Consider the following 20160-nt stretch of genomic DNA (forward strand, 5'->3'; position numbering starts at 1 on the left):
TCCAGAAATGTGCTAAAAAGAAATTATAGTATTGATATATAATGTATAAAGCAAAGTTAAATTGGAAACAAGTTTCACAGCAAATTTTTCATTTGATGACACTTCCCGAAACACTGTAGGCAAGTATTGAATATCAGTATATAAAACCACCACCATCACAGTCTAATAACATGATGGACATGCACATACACATACACGTATGCAATGTTATTTGGTGTCAACATTACATTTGTTTGCTAACTTTAACTGATAACTGAATTCCATTTTGTTTTCAAAATCCATCCAATTTCAAGAGTTTCATTCACTCATACATTTTTGTGTTCATTGCATTTCGTTTCCTTATCGAGGGCCAAATTATCCCCTATAAGCGGCCAATAAAGGTACAACAAATTCAGCAGAAATCTTCTATCGGCTCTTGGACTTGACGTTGGAAATTTGTTCATTGGTACATGCATAAGCATTAATGTAGATGTACTATCTCGAAGCTACTTGGTACTATGAACTTTATCCATTATACATACATTCTATACACACAGTATTCCTAGTGAGTAGTATTTGGAAAATGACAGGTTAACATCGAATAATCTGATTTTGATTACTTATTTTCAATCCATCGCCTTGGACAGTTGAAGCCCCATCTCATTTCTTTCAGCTTGCTTGGGTCATTAAGCCACCATAATGATATTATTGGCAGAAAACAGTGCTCAAGCCAAGGCACACGGGCCACTATGCAGTTTATGGACTCTGCTGTGACCACAAGACAAATCAAGTGAGCAGATTGCACAGATGATGATAGTGATAATGATGGTGATGATAATGATGATGATGATGATGATGATGGTGATGATGGTGATGATAATGATGATGATGATGATGATGATGATGGTGATGATGGTGATGATGGTGATGATGGTGATGATGGTGATGATGGTGATGATGATGATAGTGATGACAGAACTGGTGGTGATAGTGACAATGACATACAGTGCACCTGCCAAACCTGAAGCTCCACAATTAATATTAACAAATGGGAGTGAAAATTTGCAGAAATCTAGAATTTTCTTTTCTCTCTCAAACTCCATACTTCATTGTTTACACATATTTATGATGACTGAAACTCAAGATTGAATAATAAATATCCTTGATTCCTCAAAAAAATAGGTGTATTTTTAATACAAACAGTTGGCAGGCATAAAATGATGATAATGATAAGATGATGATGATTCTGATGATTCTGATGGTGATGACAGTGATGACAAATGGGTAACTGTCAAGTGCTGAGCTTTGGACACTGATGTCCTTGTGAGAAATGACTGATTGTTTCTTCAAAGAAAAGCATAACAATCTTTTAACAGATTCTCATCTCTCTCTTGCATTGACCACCAAAGTTGGGGCATGACTAGAAAAATGTTGTATTTTTGGTTTGGAGGGTTCCATGATATTTGCTCCTGCGACAATTGGGAACATATATGCTTTGACGCTACATGGAAGAGTCCTCAAAATTGCTCTCAATTTCTCAAAATATCAATGATTAAATCCTCCCACACTGAAAACGCCAAAGTACAAAAAGCTTAGGAAGCTACTGATATCAAATGGGGAGGTACAGATTGTAGTTTGAACTGAAATTTGGCAACTACAAGTGCTTTTAATATGTAAGACTACAATGTCAGATGTAATTTGGAAATAGAATCAAGAAGATATTGGAAACAAAGACTGAATATGAATTCTGTATCTCCTACACATCCCTGAAATATCAAGCTGAAGTGACTGTGACAGCATTATTGTACTGATATTCAATTCAACTCAATTCAACTCTATTTAATTCTATTTAATTCTATTTAATTCTATTCAATTCTATTCTATTCTATTTTATTTTATTGTCCATTTATGGAAATGTTTTGTTTGCATGGCGCACATACATTACTTGGGTACGGCTGTACACACATAGAATGCATACAGATCAATAAAACGTGTGATAGATATGGTAGACAAACACGTACGTACTAGAAATACACAGTCAATATAACATCAAAATCAATATCAGAAAATATATGTACACAGTATTGAAGGAAATTTAATCTGTACATGTATGAATCAACCTCTTATTGAGTGTAGGGGTATGCGTATAGTCATTGAATTTATAAATATGTATCAAATTAATATACTTAATGAATCATGAAGACTCTTTAACATTCTATAACTTTCCTATTTTTAGACATACATGTAATGTATGTTATGCATAAATACACAGATGAAACATTCCAAAAGAGCTAATTTCAGGACAGGTAGTGTATGAGCTACACTTGTACTTGTGTACACAGATGGTAGAGTGTATGAGCAGTGCGCCACTGCAGTTTTCACATACTGGCACCATTCTCCTTTTGTTTGAAGGGAAAGGGAAGATGATTTATGCAGGTAGACTAAGTCTGTATACTTGTAACATGAACCAATAATTTTATCCTTTAATACCTTGTGTCATGTATTCGCATGTATACAGCTGGTTACACTGTGGCAGCGAGGGTAAATGTCATGCCTCAAAATATAATGTATAGACTTGCCCTTGTACGCTCTAATTGAATTCTATGTTGATCTCTAAAACCAAGAAATGATTTCACACACAAGGCCTACATGTATTCCCATCTGTGTGCTATTAAAGTGTGTGTACAGTATGTCTCTTTTGTGCATACAAAAAGATATGTGTACACAAATCATCCAGAATGTCCAGGAAATATTATATATTGTAAAGTCCCTCACAAGTCCCTATTTAGCATTTCAAACCCTTGGGATGGATTATTTCGTATCTGGTAATTACCTTCCCACACCAGTCATTATCAATGTAATGTATGCCATAGTAATCCCTAGTTATTGATCTCAAACACACTCACATTGTAAGCACACAGAAACACACATCATGAACAAACACTCCACTTGTTCAAAATGCAAGTTTTCAATTTTTTTTTCCACAGTCTTTTTATTTCACTCTCTCTCTCTCTCTTTCCTAGTCTGTTTATCTCTCTACGCAGAATGATCATGAAACCAGAACAAAAGACAGCCTTCATGAGTGTTTCACCACACTTTTGACAGCGGAACAGGGTGGGGAGCTCTGTGAAGCTGTCATCCTGCGAAGTTCAACAAGGTTTTCCAGCCGTCTCAATAGGACTGTGCCATGGTACACACAATACCAATGTACAGTAATCTACACGTGTAATCGGCCAAAAGCTTTGTGTACACATGAATTCCTGGCCTTATGAAACTAAGAAAGATCAATGGAAAAAAAATAATAGTAAATGTAGGATCTACATATGTACATCTGTAAGTATAGGCAAAATTCAAATGAAGGAAGAATTTATTGATAATGCAAAATGCCTTAAAAGATCCGGTAGCATGGGGAAATATGGCAGGTCTGATTGTATCGGTTTTCATTCGCTGCCAAAAGGGGTACATTCAAAACCATGAATAGCGCCCATTTCAATGTCAGCGAATATGTGCATTGAAGTGCATGCTCATCAGTAATGGTCAGCTCTAGTCAAGATTCTTCGGTTGTGTGTGTACTGACATAGAGATCAGTGATGAGGTTGTAAACAATGCGTTACGGGAATTCTTTAATATACGCTGTACCCAAACCGGGGCCCACCTTGCCACACTCCATGAATCCCCAGGCTACAGGTCTTTAACACCACATTTAATCTGAACACAGGTCTTTAACACCACATTCAATCTGAACACAGGTCTTTAACACCACATTCAATCTGAACACCTGTTCTGGATCAGCTTATGAAGCTCTCCCTAGCGAAGTTTTCTCACTGTTGTCATGGCTCAACCCATTTGAAGACGAGTCCCGAGTATACATGCACTTAGGCAGGTGTCTAAGGGAAATGTGCGTTACAGCAAAATCAGCTCATCCTCAACAATTTAAAACTCTGATGTTTGCTTCTTTATCATTGCATAATGTAGGCCCTACACATACACTGTAGTGAACAAAATATACATAATTTCATGAGATTGCTGGGCAGGAAGTTAATGCAGAATATTTTGCTTCAACCGTTTGAATTTTTATAAGGGTCATAAAATTCATTGGCAGCCAGAGAATCAAAACTCCATAGTGTACTTCAGCTGCATCACTACCCTCATAATCACTCTCCCCGACCTCACTATAATACAATCATAACCTTTCCCCTTATTTTTTTTTTATTTCTTCCAAAATTAACAAATTTCTCAGCATTATTTTAGGACCATATACAATAGCCTGTGCAGCTCAATGAAGGACATATTGTAATAGGCCCCCTACTTGATAACAGCTTTCTAAACACCAATCCCTTCATCAAACAACATTGTAGATAATTACTGTTAAACATGATTTAATAAGGGAATCTATTCATCTATATCTATCTTAGGGAGGGGAAGAAATGAAGTGCTGACTTTTGATTGAGTGGTTTTATGGCAGTGAAACTTTGTGTTTTTTCTGACATGCACAGAATGTTATCAGGCTCCAAGGTGCTCTGTGCATGACAACAGAGCTCCCAGTTTCTAATGGCAAATGAGAATATACATGTATACAGTGTACATGTACAGCTGTATATAAATGTGAAGAGCTCAATCATACAAGATGTACAATGAAATCCGTGACCAACAAAATGCACTGTTTATGCTGTCTTAGTTCCAATTGTCAACTCACACAATACAGCCCTACCTATGTACATACTGTACTGCACCTGTGACCTTAATTTCATAACAAAAAAAAGGGGGGGGGGTTGAATCTATAGCAAAATCATTTGCATTAAATACATTACAAACCTCACCCACACACAGAAGGCCTACATGGTCGTTCCTTCGTGCATGTCAAGCTGTGAAGTCATGTGAACCAAATATTGTTCACGATGCATCTGGGTGCAGATAATGGCAGCAATCTACAAGAATCAAGTGACATTCCTCTCCTATTTGGGGCAAAGGTGACCCGAAGGTCAAACAGTCTCCATACTACTGGAACGGAATATCACGAAGAGACTAGGTATATTTTGTACACTGTTGACTGTGTGTGGTGCTGATCTGGAGTACACAATACATCAGTTTACACTAACTTCTCGCTGCATTATTCTATTGTACTCCACAGTATCATTCTGTACAAAATAAAAGCACTTAAGTATTATCTGTGAATAAAAAAAAAAAAAACTGTACAAGCCAGCCAGACACAGAAAAGGAAAATAAGTCAGAATACTTAATGTACAAGTAGGCCTACTGTAAAAGTGGAAAATTTTTGTGGTGCTGAAATTTCCATGCATTTCGTGCAACCAGAAACTGGCACAAAACTAAAATCACAAGAATATTTTTGACTGCCATTATTTGTCCCAGTAGTTGATGTCTCAGTTCCATGGAATTAAAAACATACGAAACTCATCTAACCTCGCCGAGTGCAAAAAATTACTCACGCAAAAGTATCCACTTTTACAGTTATGTATCACATTTTCCTTTTCAAAGGAAAATGAAATATCATTATGATCATACAGAACAGAAGCTGCCAGATCCTACTATACAGTTTACTATTTGCTCCAACAAGAATATTGCAATTTTAACCTCTCTTCTCTGTCGCAAACACATGAAAAGAGACATGGTATGACTTTAATACAATGCTGTGTGTGGGTGGTGGAAAACTTAAGAAAGTATGATGAAAAATCTCTGTTGTACCAATAATCGTAACTGACAAATGAAATCCTTGACGCCCTTTTCCATCCAGTGATCACATCAGTTCAAGAGATTGACTTACTTGCAAAAGTACAGCAGTTTGGTCATTGGAGCTTGCATATTCTTCATTATGATTTCCCAAGTTCGTTTTGACTTCATATAAAATTCGAAAATGGATAATACATTGTTGTGATGATGATGAAAATAAAAAGCTCTAAATATGAGGCAATAGACATTGATGGATGCAATGACTATTATGCACACAGGTATGATTGATAATCAACTCTGGAAAAAAATATGAAACACCTGTAGTCACTTTTAACTGTTTTAGCAATAGGATCTACACGTAGGTGAATATCAATGTTGACAGTCAGACTGGAAATGCATGCATAAAGTTCGTACAGAGGATAATCTGTAAGGTCAATCCTGTACCGTATCTCATATCTGGAAATTTCACTTTGTGGAATTAATTCTAGAACTAAAAAACTACTTTCAAAACTAAAAAATGTAACTGAACAATAAAAAAAGACATGACAGATTGAGACAAAACCTGATGTAAGTAATAATAATTATTGACCCCATATATTGATATTTTTGTTTGCACACCTACTTTTAAGTATCAATCTGCAAAGTCTATAATGTGCTTAATATAATTTGCTGATCTTTTACCAGGGATTGAGGTAGGTTTTATTGAAGGTCTATAAAATTCAATATTCTACTAAATAAGACAAAAATCATTATGATTTCAACATTCTTTCAGTAATTCTTAACACAGATAATACAGTACATTGTAATTTAATAGCAGACTTTCAACATCACAAGTGTCTACCTTACTGGTGAGGCAGTGCAACATTTTCTAGACACACAATTAGAGGAATTTGTTGCAGTCAGGTACATGTACAAGACAAATTTTCTTGTCCATCATCCATCAGTCCATCTTGCATAGCTGTATTACACAGCAAGAGTCTGACATCTGAAGACTAAGTTCAGTGCAGGTGATGCGGGGTGAGACAAGATGCCACTCCAGCAAATCGCAGCTAAATCCTGTCACATGTCAGAGTCACTCGGTGGGGCTAAGCCAGGCTACGTGCTCGGTCTACGTTAACATCGTCCTCTCTTTCCCTGCTTCAAAGCGTTTCTCTACTGTATGACTATTGCATTTCCAGGGCTTAAAGTCCGTGAGAGACAACCGATGAAAAGCTGACAATGTATCGAGTTGAACGCCAACAAAAAGTAAAGACACCTTGAGTGTGTTTATCAACTCACCTCTGGCACAGAAATTAAGGTTTCCACACAACTTTTAGGGAGTTCTGGGCAGCTGCACAAACTTTATTTTTCCACACTTGATTTTCAAACATAAATTGTATATATACGATTGTACTAAGTACTGTACATTTACCATCCTTAGAATAGAGATGAACGTGATGGAATGAACTTTTTTTTTTCCATCAACTATGTACACATTACCACCAAATGCAACTATAGTACAAATACTGTATGTGTCCCAAGGAAATGGGTAGCAGTGCCACATGAAAGATATTGTCTGTACATCTTAACAGCTTGCTGGGTAATCTGTTGGAATATTGTCTACACAAAATCGGAGTTAGCATGCCTGTCATCTACAAAGACCTTATATTACCTACACTTCACTAAAAAACAACAACTACAACAAGGAACTTATATCATCATCTATAAGCGTATGGCTAAACCTACAATGTACATGTACAACTGCATACAATATTGTAGTTAACTGTCTTCCTATTAATAACACTGCAACTGATTTATTTCGTAGACAGCAGTGCAGCACAAATAGCAGGACCATTGCAGCACACATGGAAGACATTTCTTATCAACACAGAAGGCTACAAAATATATTTTTATTGTACACTTGTACCATGCCCTGTCAGCCAGGTTTTTGTATGGATACCATTAAATTCTGACAAGGGAGCTAGACCTTGAAGAAAGCCATCTTCACCCATGTAACCTTTTGATCTTCCAAATGTTGTTTTTTTCATGACTGCAATACAACATTTTCAGGCAAATACATGTAGAGCACAAAACTGGCTTAATATCTTCTATGCATACATGTACAAGTGTAGGTACAGTACATGTATCATTCTAAGTCACTGTGGATAAAAAATATGTCAAGTGATCTCAATTTTTTGTCCAGATGTATTTCTGATTTGCCTTAACAGGTGACACAGAAAGAGATAAGAATTTGTTGTTTGTGCAATCTACACATCATGGCAAAGAATTGTTTGCTACATACAGCTGTATATGGATTACACAGGTCAATTATCTTAACAGGTGCTGCTATTGTTTTAAATACTCCACATGTAACAGAGCTCTATCAGAATACCAAACTACAACTGTAATCAACTTCTGAGATTTCCTCATGTACCCAATTTCCAGTGTGGAAATGTTTTGCCTATATCCAGCAATCTGATACCAACATAAAAACAAATTATTCATAAAAACAAATTATTCATAAAAACAAATTATTCAAATATTTAGCTCAATATCATAATATTAGTTATGCTAGTTTATATTATAAAATGGGTTCAAGAATGTAGCCAATAGGAAGCGCTGAAATGAGTCACGTGTGCTTTGGTTACTCAGTCCCATTGCACTGCGTGTTAAATCCTATTGCTGATCGTCTGTGCGCGCGGCGGCTCCTTTGAATTGCATGCATACGCGCTGTCAATCCTGTAAAAAACTTCTAGTTCGGACTGCCGGCCGGCCGGCCTTTCTTCCCTTGTGCATGACATGTGTGGCGTACGTATCATACGTACGTACAGTGTACAGTAGACGAAGCGTTGTGGGACCAGATGCGTACATGGAGTCACTTTGAAGGGCAAATCCAACGATTTAGCAGGTTAATTCTCACGCCGTTTTCAGAGTATGTTGTCTAGTAGGCCTACAACAGTATATGAGGAGTCTATATCAAGTCTTTAAGGTAAAGGGTGCATATTCTATGTAAAATAAGTAAGTTTTCATGCGGGAACTTAGGTGTCCGGAAACCCAACCCCCCATCATACTTACACCAACTATTGTATATATGTGCGGGATTTCTGAGTGCGACGTGCGTAAATGTTTGGGACAAACATCTTCGGACGTCTTGACCCACAAAGGTACGTGAAAAACGCTGAAAAATGCTGTTAGTTTTCGAATTTTCGACCCATTTTATAAAACAAATGATGCACAGGATTACTAACGCACTCTATCCTGCACATCATTTGTATAATACTACTCTTACAAATTCATCTTAATGGACCGAGTGAATAGACCTACATGTATTTTTTAAAAAAAAGGACTGCTGGCTTTTAAAAGAAGACTTTGCTAATGTTTTTGCTTAAAACATTACACTAAACTGGATACGTGTAGATAGCATTATAACAGTGTTTACAGAATTCATGAATTACAGCGTACACTTCAAATTCCATATGCCTTTATCTAGTGCATTTAATGATAGGCATACAATGACTGATTATTACTTCCTCAATTTCAATAGCAGGTAAGATGTATCAATAACAGTAAAGCACCTGTGAGCATGCATGAACAGTAGGTATAATAGACAAGCTATATTTTCATGTACGTATGTTACATGCACAGTGGTTGTGACTGGGTGCATGCGGCAATACATCACTCAACTTTGCAATGACTGAATCGAGTGATCGATTCATTTGTATCATTATAAAGCGTCTACCCGGTTCTTGTCAAAAGATTGCACAGATGTCCTTTTGTGGAGGCAGTTAGATATTTTTTTTTTTTTTTAGATAAAGATATTTGTGATGTGTTTGTGAGTGGTGCACAAATGTATGTATTTGTCACACAGGAAAAACAATGTCCTTGCCCAGCTGTAAACCTCTCTCCTATTCCATTGAGGGCGGGCTGATTTTGTTAGAATACGCATTTCCCAAAGACATCTGCCCAAGTATACTCGGGACTCATCCTCAACAGATTAAAATTGCACTTTAGTGTCTACTTTTATGGTACATGAGCTAAAACTAAAACATGTTTGGTGTGTAACTGCAAATACTTGAAGCTTCCATTGTACTTAGTTTTTAATTTACACAAGGACTGGAATTCTGGCACATGTGGACTTGCATATCTGAATCAGTGGGTAGGCACCCTACATGTATATCATGCATTATGATACCAAAACAGCAGTTTCAGCAATGCTGTTAAAACAATTCTACTCCCTGATATGCACCATGTAGGTCCATACAAAACAGAAGGGATGCTGCACACAAGTAAATGTACAAGTATGTGATTCACTCCGCTTTGTAAACAAAGATTCTTGATTAACCTGGAGAATTCTGTGGGACAAAATTTGTCCTGTAGTTATACAGTCAGAGGAAGTCAGCCTTAATTGACCTCTGACCCCGGTTGTTTGCATGTTTGCATTGTGAGACCCCGGTTCCTCTGTCCACACAATGCTGTGTCAAACATCGCTTCGAACGACATTTCTGGCCCATTGAATATCCACAGTGCCACAATTAGAGCAAACAGCGAGACCACTATTTCTCACTCTCTGTGGACCACCAGACAGCAGAGCAGCCACAGAAAAACCCATTTTCTCCCCCAAACTTTGGGTGTAGTGTAGTATGCACCATTCTTCCTCTATCACTCAGGTACATGTACATGTAACTATTTTGTCTCTCAGAACATCAAATACACACAAATGCAGGTTTGAACATACTTTGTATCATATACTGCTATAAAGTGCTGCATCAAACATTTTGAATATTATGCATACATAAAAATTGTACAGTGTAGACACAGCAAAGCAGAATAGCCATGCACTATACAATTCAAGCATGTCATTTTGCAAGTATTCATCATACTGTACACGTACACGTGTACACGTACATTGTAGATCACCCACCATGCAAAGTTTAATGCTCATCTTACCCATACCATGAATATGTCCACTTGAAGTTGTGTTTATATTTGAATGTATACATTGGCTCATATGACAACAGGCCTGTCAAACCAATTTGGCATAACATACGCACAAAGCATGTAGGTTATAATACAGAATGGGAGACCATTTAAAATCATTTTACAAAGTATGTGTACATGTACAGTCTAGGCAACCCCTTATATGGGAGTAGGTACACATTGTACTTGAATAACAAAAACAGCAACACTGGTGTAACCTTCACGCTCCTACACTAGAGTCCACGCACTGGCAAATATGCACAAACAATGCACAAGGAGACATACCTGCACATTTATCAGTTGTTAGGTGAATTTTGCATGAACTGCAGAATACACAATCATAAACAGTTCAGCATAAGATGCACCCATGCAAATGGGTTGCTGACCAGAGAAAATGAGGCCTCATAATGTGAAAGCACTACAGTAATGCCCTTCAGATCTCAATTTTCATGCACAGTATCTACAGTGTCTTTGTGCTGATTTGTACTGATGTGTTGATGACTTCATTACTGTGTTTAACTTAAGTCACACAATGTAATTTTGTTGTTATCACTCAGGAATATGATATTCAATACAGAAATTATTTTGTTCGGTAAACATTGCCATATTCAAGAGTGCAATACTCCCCCTCCCCCCCCGCCCCCCACCCCCCCCCCCCCCCCCCCGAATCAACATTACCTACATTTTGTATTAATGTAGTCTCTTTTATAGTAGTTTGACAGAATGACAGTGTTTTTTTTTGTTTTTGAGGGTGAGGACAATCTACATGTGCTCTTGTTCATGCTCTTCCTATGGCTGACAAGGAGAGCTATTAAAAAAAAAGTCACCTATTTCTCTCATTGTTTTTTGCCATCTGAATTCTTTGATACTACTTTACCATACAACACCGTGGCCGAGGTCACCCTGAACTTTATTCATTCACTCATATCCGGGTTGATACCATTTTTGGATTCAATGAATGCAGAAATATTCACACATTTCAGGCGAGGTTTGAGGAAAATTGGAAATTCCTTTCCGATGAAAGGATGGTACACACTATCATGTATTCCCTTGACTTGTTACTACATTGTACGTTACAGGGTAATATCATTCTCCCTGCCCTCTGAATAAGGGAAGTCATGGGCTCTGTAATCATGCTCGAAAAATTAAAATATGTAGCATTCTCCTCACATTTTCATCATATCATTCCCCAGCTGTGACATTATACATTTTTGTAGAATTATTCTCCAGTGATGAGGCACATGGTTTGAACCAAAACTTTGAAATTCTAAACTTTAAAACGGATTGTCAAATTTCCTCAAATTTCACTGGAAATTTGTTCTTCAAATATCTCTGCATTTACTGAACCCATCTATTTGAGGCTTATTCCCCTTTAAATATAGTTTTTATGACCCCTCCTCAAATGGGAAAGCTTTCGTTTAAAACAATTGAAATGTTCAAAAAATAAATACTTTTTGCATGAAAGTATGCATTAAATTTAAGTAAAGGAGGTACAAGTAAGCTGCCACTCAAAAGAACACACTGCATATTGTTTTCTCCCTGAATTAATGTGTAAGTGCAATTCCGAGAAATCTATAAGCATTGACGTGTATCTAACACAAACACAGCAGTAGAAGACGAGAAAGCATGAGAAAAAAGGATGAGGGAGTTTCGGTACATGACAATGACGCAAAGAAAACAAAAAGAGAGTTATAATGACACTTCTCACATTGCCGGAAATGGGTATGTCACCAGGATGTTGCAGTGACATGAATACAATTATTCCATGAACTAGAGTACTTACCAACAGAGCTTCATAATTAAGGAGACTTCTTGTGTCCTTAATTCTCTCCTCCAACAACTGGTATCTCTGTGTCAAAGACATCTTGGATGGAAGTCTTGCCTCGATACTCCCTCAGTAATATCCAGGAAGAAACTTACACCAGTGTGTCATACAGATGTTAATAAATCCAAAAGTTTAAGTGCGCCACTCTGGCGACTTTTTGTTGCTTGCCAAGTTCTCCGGTGACTGCCGAGAGACAGGCAAAAATTGGTAAACTCCCGCGTCGTCAAAAGTTGTGGTGGCTTACGCAGTGACTTTGAAAAATATCTGAAAGATGATGGCAAAAGCAAGAATCACAGTTAAAATGTGACAAAACAAACAAAACAGTGATAAACCCCTTTGATTAGCTTTGTCAAACAGCTCACAGAATTAAAAAAAAATCACTAAATTCTCAAGATTTTACAATGTGTCGCAATGTGTGTCACACACAACATTAGTGTACACCTGCACCTCTACAAAAGTAAACAGGATTGTACTTCCTAGAATACACTACAAGCTTTAAACAGAAAGCATGAGGATGTATGAACATAAAATCACATCAAAGATTTAGAAGTCATATATCGAGTAAAACACTATTCTCACTACTTTCTCATGTGACTTGAAGATTGTTGTATCCTGTGTACAGTGTACTCTGTAATGCCAGATTATGCAGGCGTCATTACGTATTCATATACTTCTGCAGATGGTTCTCTTCACAACTGTTACAATTTTGCCTCCTGGAATTTGGATCAGGGATCCTTTTTTTACAATTTATTTCATGGCACTTGAAGTATCAAAATCAAAGTTTTGATAGTCAACTCTACAATATGCACCTAGGTAATACCATCCTGAAATAGCCTTCTTCAAGATATGAAAAAACATGCACTGAAATATTTGTATGAAAACAATGATGCACTGTTATAAACATACACTCTTATAAAATAACTACCAGAGGATTCTTAAAGGAATTCAAAGTTTATTTGATGAAAATCGGGTTTTGGAATGACTTAGACATCCAAAAGCAAAGTAAAACAAAGCGATCATAGTAAAAGGTGGGTCTAACCTTTTATTAGGATTGCTCTGTTTGGATATCTCAGCCATTTCAAAACTAATTTTCATTAAATAAATGTTGAATTCCTCTTGCATTACATGTTCTTTCACATTTCATAAGAGGTTTCTCATTATCTCAACAAAAATGTTAGAAACCTAAAGCTAGGTCTCAACCAAAACTATATTCCCTTCAAACTGTAACCATATCCATAGATGTACATATTTTTCTAACTCAATGGAAGGTTGTCATTCTGATGATTTCAATGTGGTACAAAAATTACTTTCAATAAAACTGACCAGTTTGTGACACTGTACATGCATCTTTGCTGAGGCTTATTTTCTTTTATTTTTAATTGTGTTCCAAGCAAGCAAAAACATGGCCACATTTTTTCTATCTTATGCTTTTGACCAGGTAAATATAAAGAGAGATCAAATAAGATTGTATTGCACAGGAATTACCTAAATACTCTCATACAAAAACACTATGAAGTGTATAGTTTGATGGTCATCAGTTTTGCCCTGATGTTCAAACGAAGGTTCTACGGTACATGAGTGTAGTGAAATTTAAAGGCATGATTTACCATTTGCAGATGAAACAAAAACCCAGCCTTGTATTTCAGGCTTTATCACAAAATTCTTATATGGTAGGATGTTTTGTGATACAACAGACCTACTTATGCATCAAATGTGATATGAAAATTTTGGAAATGACTGCTCCCAAAGGTGAACTGGATTAAGCTCTGGTAATGCGGGCAAACATGGGTGGTCCGACTGAAATCACTGCCTACTGGGGGCACTCACCGTGTGTACAGAATGAGAACCCTCATCCAATAATGCTTCCAAGACTATTGCAGCTAACATTTAATATTTTGTAATGTGTACATTTTCACGTTTGTGCTCAACTAAACTGCAGCAAAAATAGCAACACACAAATTATATTGGAGATTGGATACAAAGATACAGCTGTACCCTAATCTCTCAAATCATAAGCATGCAAATTTTAATGAAACTGGCCAAGCACCATAAATCTAGGAATTTACACTGAATATTTCCTCTTTTGCAGTTAGAATACAACATTTCAGTTTACAATGTATATTTGTGTAAGTCTCTTTCTCTTTCTTTCTTTCTTTTTGTTTTGTACTTCAAGTGGTCTAAATTCACTCCACCAAACCAATCTTAATCAGTTAAAAAAAAAGACTATCACTGCAAGCATTGCATTCTTCTTGGTTCATGTTCCTTTACCATGCCTACACTCAAGAAGGTATGGTCACTTTGACAATAGTTTAAATGACAGGTTGGATACCAGGTGATACAACTTAAAATCTGAAAACTGGTGATATCCACTTCATCTGCAGAAAAGGAAAGAGAAATGGCTCAAGCAAACTCCCTAATTAGACCGCCCCCATTTTATATTTTTATCAGAGTGGATTCTACAGTGTATAAAAATATGCATGCATTTATATTTATGCTATTTTGATTAATGACATGGTATCGTACAAAACCCATAAGTTCAAATGTTAATTGTTAAATTTCCTTCTTTTTTTAAATTTTTACCAGAGCAACTCCAGAGTCAGAGATATGAATGCAAACATACATGACTGTTGACCGAGAAAGATCAGTCTGCGTCTGTATCTGGTCGTCGGAGATGTATGTTCTGCGGAGACTGCGTTTGGCTTCATTGAATCCCCACCCAGAGGAGAGCCGATAATGTAAAAAAAAAAAAAAAAAGAATGAAAGACTCCTCCGGACAGACAGATTTTGCCTAACATGAATGTTGCCAGGACCGTCCCCAAATTAGCACTCAACTTTATGGATATTTTTAAACATCACTATGATTATATGAAGTCAAAACATCATCCTGTATCGGAAACCACACAGATTTGGATGGCTTCCACAATATGGATTACCTTGCTGCAAGTTGGCTGGTGAGTTTCGTAGCGGGGGTCATTCAATCTACATGTACGTTTTGAGGAGCTAGATAGCTGCGAGAGGTGTATGGCTTGCTCTGGCAGCCAGCGCCGCACAGCGGTAAAAACGGTAGGGAACGGTGTACTTCCGCGTTTACGAGGTTACAATACGAATCAGATATCATTCGGACGGATGGGCTGGCTGGTCTTAAAATAACAAAGGCGAGTTGAACAAAAGTTGGTATGGGAACAGACATTATCTGCAAAAAACATAATCCTCAAATCAATATCACAATAAATCAGCTTGATGTAAATATGCCGATAAGTATAGGTGCTACGTTGCTTATGACAGTTCGCTGTCAAACTTGGAAAGTAGTGCACCTGTCTGTGTGCAGAGCAGAGGACCGAAGCGCCGAGAATTCTGCACGCTAGCGCCTTTGCGATGTCTTTGGCCTCCAGTGCGCCGCCCGGTGATATGATACGCTCGTCGGACACAAATGCACTGGTGCCGATTGGTAGTGGTATACAGTTCACGAACCCAGTTCGTATCTTCGCTAAAAGAGCCCAAACTAACAGTATAATGAACACTAATGAATTATATTTGTATGTACCTGGAAATACAGGGAATGAAATATACTTACAATGTTTTGAACGAAACTGTCGACAAAAGGATCACGTCAAATGTGATGTCTTTTCAACTGGTTATCCTCGCCATTTTCGCCCACGGTTAGTGTGGGAAAAATGGCTGCGAAGAGCGAATAGCGCTACAGCTAGCTACCAGTATGTGGTTTCGCTCGCACTCTCTACATACAAAGAGCAACTAGCTTGCATGCATCATGCAGGACTAGCCTCCGCCTGTTTGTAGTCACCGGTACCGCCGCGCCGCCGCCACCGTACGTACTCAGTATACTGCGTAAACGCATCGCACATCAATGAACAGAAGCGAATTGTGTGCGTGTACTGTACTAGCAAATCTCACACACAGCTCCGTAACTTCAATCAACGTTTTATGAATGAATAGCACACACGCACGCACGCACATCGAGATAAAGATATCGGAGGATACCCACTGACTTCTCGATGGTGAACGGACGGGCGAGAAGTCTTGAACCATGAGCCTACAGGTCCTTGAACCAATGGATGGGTGGAGCCAATATCACTTTATCGGAGAGCCGTACAATTTATATATACAGTGTATATATTTTTTAGAGCACGAACAAGCTCCGAAAAGGGAGTTGCAGATAAAATCATTGCCTCAAACAATTTAGTTTTAAATTTCGGAAAAACTGCAGAATTAAGCCAAAAATTCTTCGACGAACTACACTTGAACGTTGCTTATAATTAAGTATCCAGTACGATAAGAGATTACTGAGAATGACAGATACATCAATGATTAACCAGGGCTCGACACTAACGGTGTCCCGGTGGCCCGGGGCCACCAAAAATGAAAGTCGGGCCACCAAATTTCAAAAAAGGGCAAATTTGGTGGCCCGCCTCGGGCCACCAAAATTTTTTGAAAAGTATGTCAATAAATTCATAACTTTTTGCGCCGGAAATTAGCAGTTAAATTTGTTCAAAGGATGGATGAAAAGGACTGAATGAATGCCTGAGAGTGAGTGTTGCAAGTTTGTTGAAGTTTATTTATGAGCGGATATGTCCAACTTCTAATTCTTACTATCATAAATCTTAAATATTTGACTCATTAAAAAAAAAGGACTTTTAATGTTTTTTATTGTTGTTTTTTCGGGACACCAAATTTTTCTCTTGGGCCACCAAAAATTTGAAATTTAGGATTTTGGTGGCCCCATCGGGCCACCAAACAAAAAAGTTAGTGTCGAGCCATGGATTAACTCAACGATCAATTCACTTTCCATCTATTCAATTTAGTCGATGCTCTGCCTGTGACAGAAGGATTAATTCATCCTATCTCTCAGCAAACGTAAGCCCATCTAAAAGAGGCATAATCATTGTGTCATTATAAGAATGCGATCAACAAACAGAACTCAACTCACACGGGACAGACAACCACAAAACAAACAGAGCAGACAACCGATAAGAAACAACTTGACAATGGCGTAAACTTTCCTGGCCAAGCGTGTGTCATTCCAACTTGAGGATATCTATTGGTACAATGCCCTTTTGGAAACGGCATAAAAGGTCATTCTGGCAATCAATTTATAATTATCCTCCCCTCCTTCCCAATGAACCATCCCGTTGAACGGATCTCCCAAACCCCTCATCGCGCGGCTGGAGGGTGGGATGCATGCATATCATCCAAACGGGGAGGGTTGGAGGAGTGCACAATGGCGACGCGATTGTATAGGCCTTTTTCTGGCTGAGACGGGGATTCAGGTTTTAACTTTTTACGAGACCTGATTGCAAACCGCTTACGTGAAACATTAAAAAGCATACGATTCGAAGAGCAGTTCAATTTGATGAAAATCGGGTTTGAAATGGCTGAGATATCCAAAAACAAAGTGGTCCTATAGGTGGGTCCCATGTACCTTTTGTTAGGACTACTTGTTTTACTTTTGGTTTGATGTCTCAGCCATCTCATAACCGATTTTATCAGCTAAACAATATATTGCTCTTAGAATCATATGATCTTTAATGTTTCGTATGTATAAGTTGTTTCTATACCAACATTATCTCACAAAAAGTTAAAACCTGAATCCTAATCTCAACCAAAACTATGCTAGAAGCGGATTCAGGAATTCCGTGAAAAATGTTTCTGGCGCCACTTCCGGGTTTAATCAGCTGACAAGCCAAAGGCTTCAGCGCAATTTTCTCCAGGGATTGATCCATGAATTCTGTGAAGGGGGTGCATTTATTTCTGGTGCCACTTCATGGTTTAATCAGCTGACCAAAAAAAAAAAAAAAAAAAAGGTCACTTCCGGGTTTCATCGGCTGATGAAGAGCAAACAAAAAACAAAACAAAACGAAACCAAAAAACCCACACACACATCCATTTTTGGATCCACGCCACTGCCGCTTTCATTTTGTCTCTTTTTATTTATAAAATTAAAGGGGTGCGTGCCCGCCCCCCACCCCCCCCCCCCCCCCCCGTTCCGCAACTGTACTAAAATCCATGCTTCAGAGTTGACTCAGGAAGGTGGACCTCACTGGTTGGCTCCATGACATTTGGTCCTGCGACAGTTCCTCCCATGAATCAATTAATTAAATTGAAATTGGATGAAATATCTGCACGCTATCATAAGCCAAACATAAATTCTACCCACAAACATAACCCTTACCCTAGAACCCTATAATCCTTACATCAAACTAAACCTAAATCCCTGCAACCCGAGAAAGACCGGCATAAGTGTCGCACAATGTCGTGTCACCTCTGAATGGTTGACTCTTTATAGCAATTAACGGTATAAATATTTATATTACTTAACAAACGGAACGATCGAACGTTCTACCGTCGTTAAATTTTGATACAATTAAAAAGGAATTGTAAAGTGTTGTTGTTATTGTTGTTTTCGCGAAAGAATAATACTATGTCAGCCACAATTCCGCCAATGCAATTGAAACGAAATTGTTGATCCTCACCTCGTGAGTGTCCCCCGTACAGGCCTGAAAAGATTAAAGGAGACAAAAATATAGCACCATGCTGCCACAACGTATGGCTGAATAAACGCAACGCCTTTGTTTTTCTTTTCTTTTTTGTCAAGGAGGATAATGTTAAAGTTTGCAAAGAAATATTCATAACATGCCATTGTCGCCTCATTTTATAATCAACATTAGGCCTATAGTGCATAGCGTCTGTTTCGAAACAGTGTGTAAACCAGTAAAGATTCCTCTAACTGCCTTGTTTTACACTTTCTTTGTGAAACGTAAACTGTTAAATTCTGTTTGTTTTGATCTTTACAATCTACAACTTCAGTGGAGTGAAGCATCCATGCATATAATTTCTATATATACACACTTTGGTATCCATTTTGAGCATATAATTTTCCGTTCGTATATATCTTGTGATGTGTTTTCTTGATATTTGCATAATGTAAAAATAGAATTAAAAGCACCTTCCTTTGTTTTCTTCCACCATCACTGCATCATCTCCTTCCTCTTCTTTTTCTTTCTCCATTTATTTTTCTTCAATTTTTTTCTTTGAACTCCTTCTCTCCCTCATCGTTATTTTTATTCTCCTAATATGTACGCCCTTAATTCTCATTCTCCTTTTCCTCTTTCTTCTCCTCTTTTAATTTTATCATCATCTTCTTCCTCCTCCTCCTTCTTCAGCCATCATGTCTTTCCTGTATATGCCATCATTCACTTCTGCCTCTTAATTCTAGGGATATTGAGAAGGAAAAGTCTACCTTGTTTCCCGCTCAGTGTCTGTCTGTCTTCAAGCTGCGTGGGTGAGTTCGATGGAGCTATTGGTTACCGCACTGGGGTCATCAAACAAGCCTGACACCCATTCTATACTTCATAATATGAGTGCTGCTGTCCAATCAACTTTCTTTCTGTTGTTCGCCAGTCTTCATTTTGCAGGGACTTTGTGTTTGTTTGTTTGTTTGTTTATTTATTTATCTATTTATTTATTTATTTATTTATTTATTTATTTATTTGTTTGTTTGTTTGTTTGCTTGCTTGTTTGTTTGTTTGTTTGTATGTTAGGCTCCCGGATTGGGGGTGGGGGTGGGAGGGGGCGGAGAGGTCAAGGGTCAATGGTACCCCTCCCGTAATCTAAGGGCGGAACCTTTTGCATCGTCGTGGGTGTAGTAATTTATTTTCAGATTTCCTTTTTCTCGATAAAATGGGCAAAGGGGGATG

At 37.8% G+C, this 20160-nt stretch overlaps 1 protein-coding gene across 1 annotated transcript in view; it reads right to left on the minus strand.

Annotated features, from left to right (window-relative positions):
• Positions 1–16162, minus strand: part of LOC139731724 (rho-associated protein kinase 2-like) — a 117193-nt gene extending 101031 nt beyond the window's left edge. The window contains exons 1-2 of the mRNA XM_071642604.1: positions 16023–16162; positions 12407–12712 (exon numbers count right to left, since the gene is read on the minus strand). Of these exons, the coding sequence (XP_071498705.1) occupies positions 12407–12487 (81 nt within the window). The 5' untranslated portion in view covers positions 12488–12712; positions 16023–16162. The remainder of the gene's footprint in view (positions 1–12406; positions 12713–16022) is intronic.
• Positions 16163–20160: the final 3998 nt, after the last annotated feature.

This window comes from Diadema antillarum, unplaced genomic scaffold, assembly GCF_040938485.1.
Source record: "Diadema antillarum isolate AM-2024a unplaced genomic scaffold, OU_Dant_1.0 seq00000383_RagTag, whole genome shotgun sequence".
Classification (NCBI taxonomy): Eukaryota; Metazoa; Echinodermata; class Echinoidea; order Diadematoida; family Diadematidae; genus Diadema; species Diadema antillarum.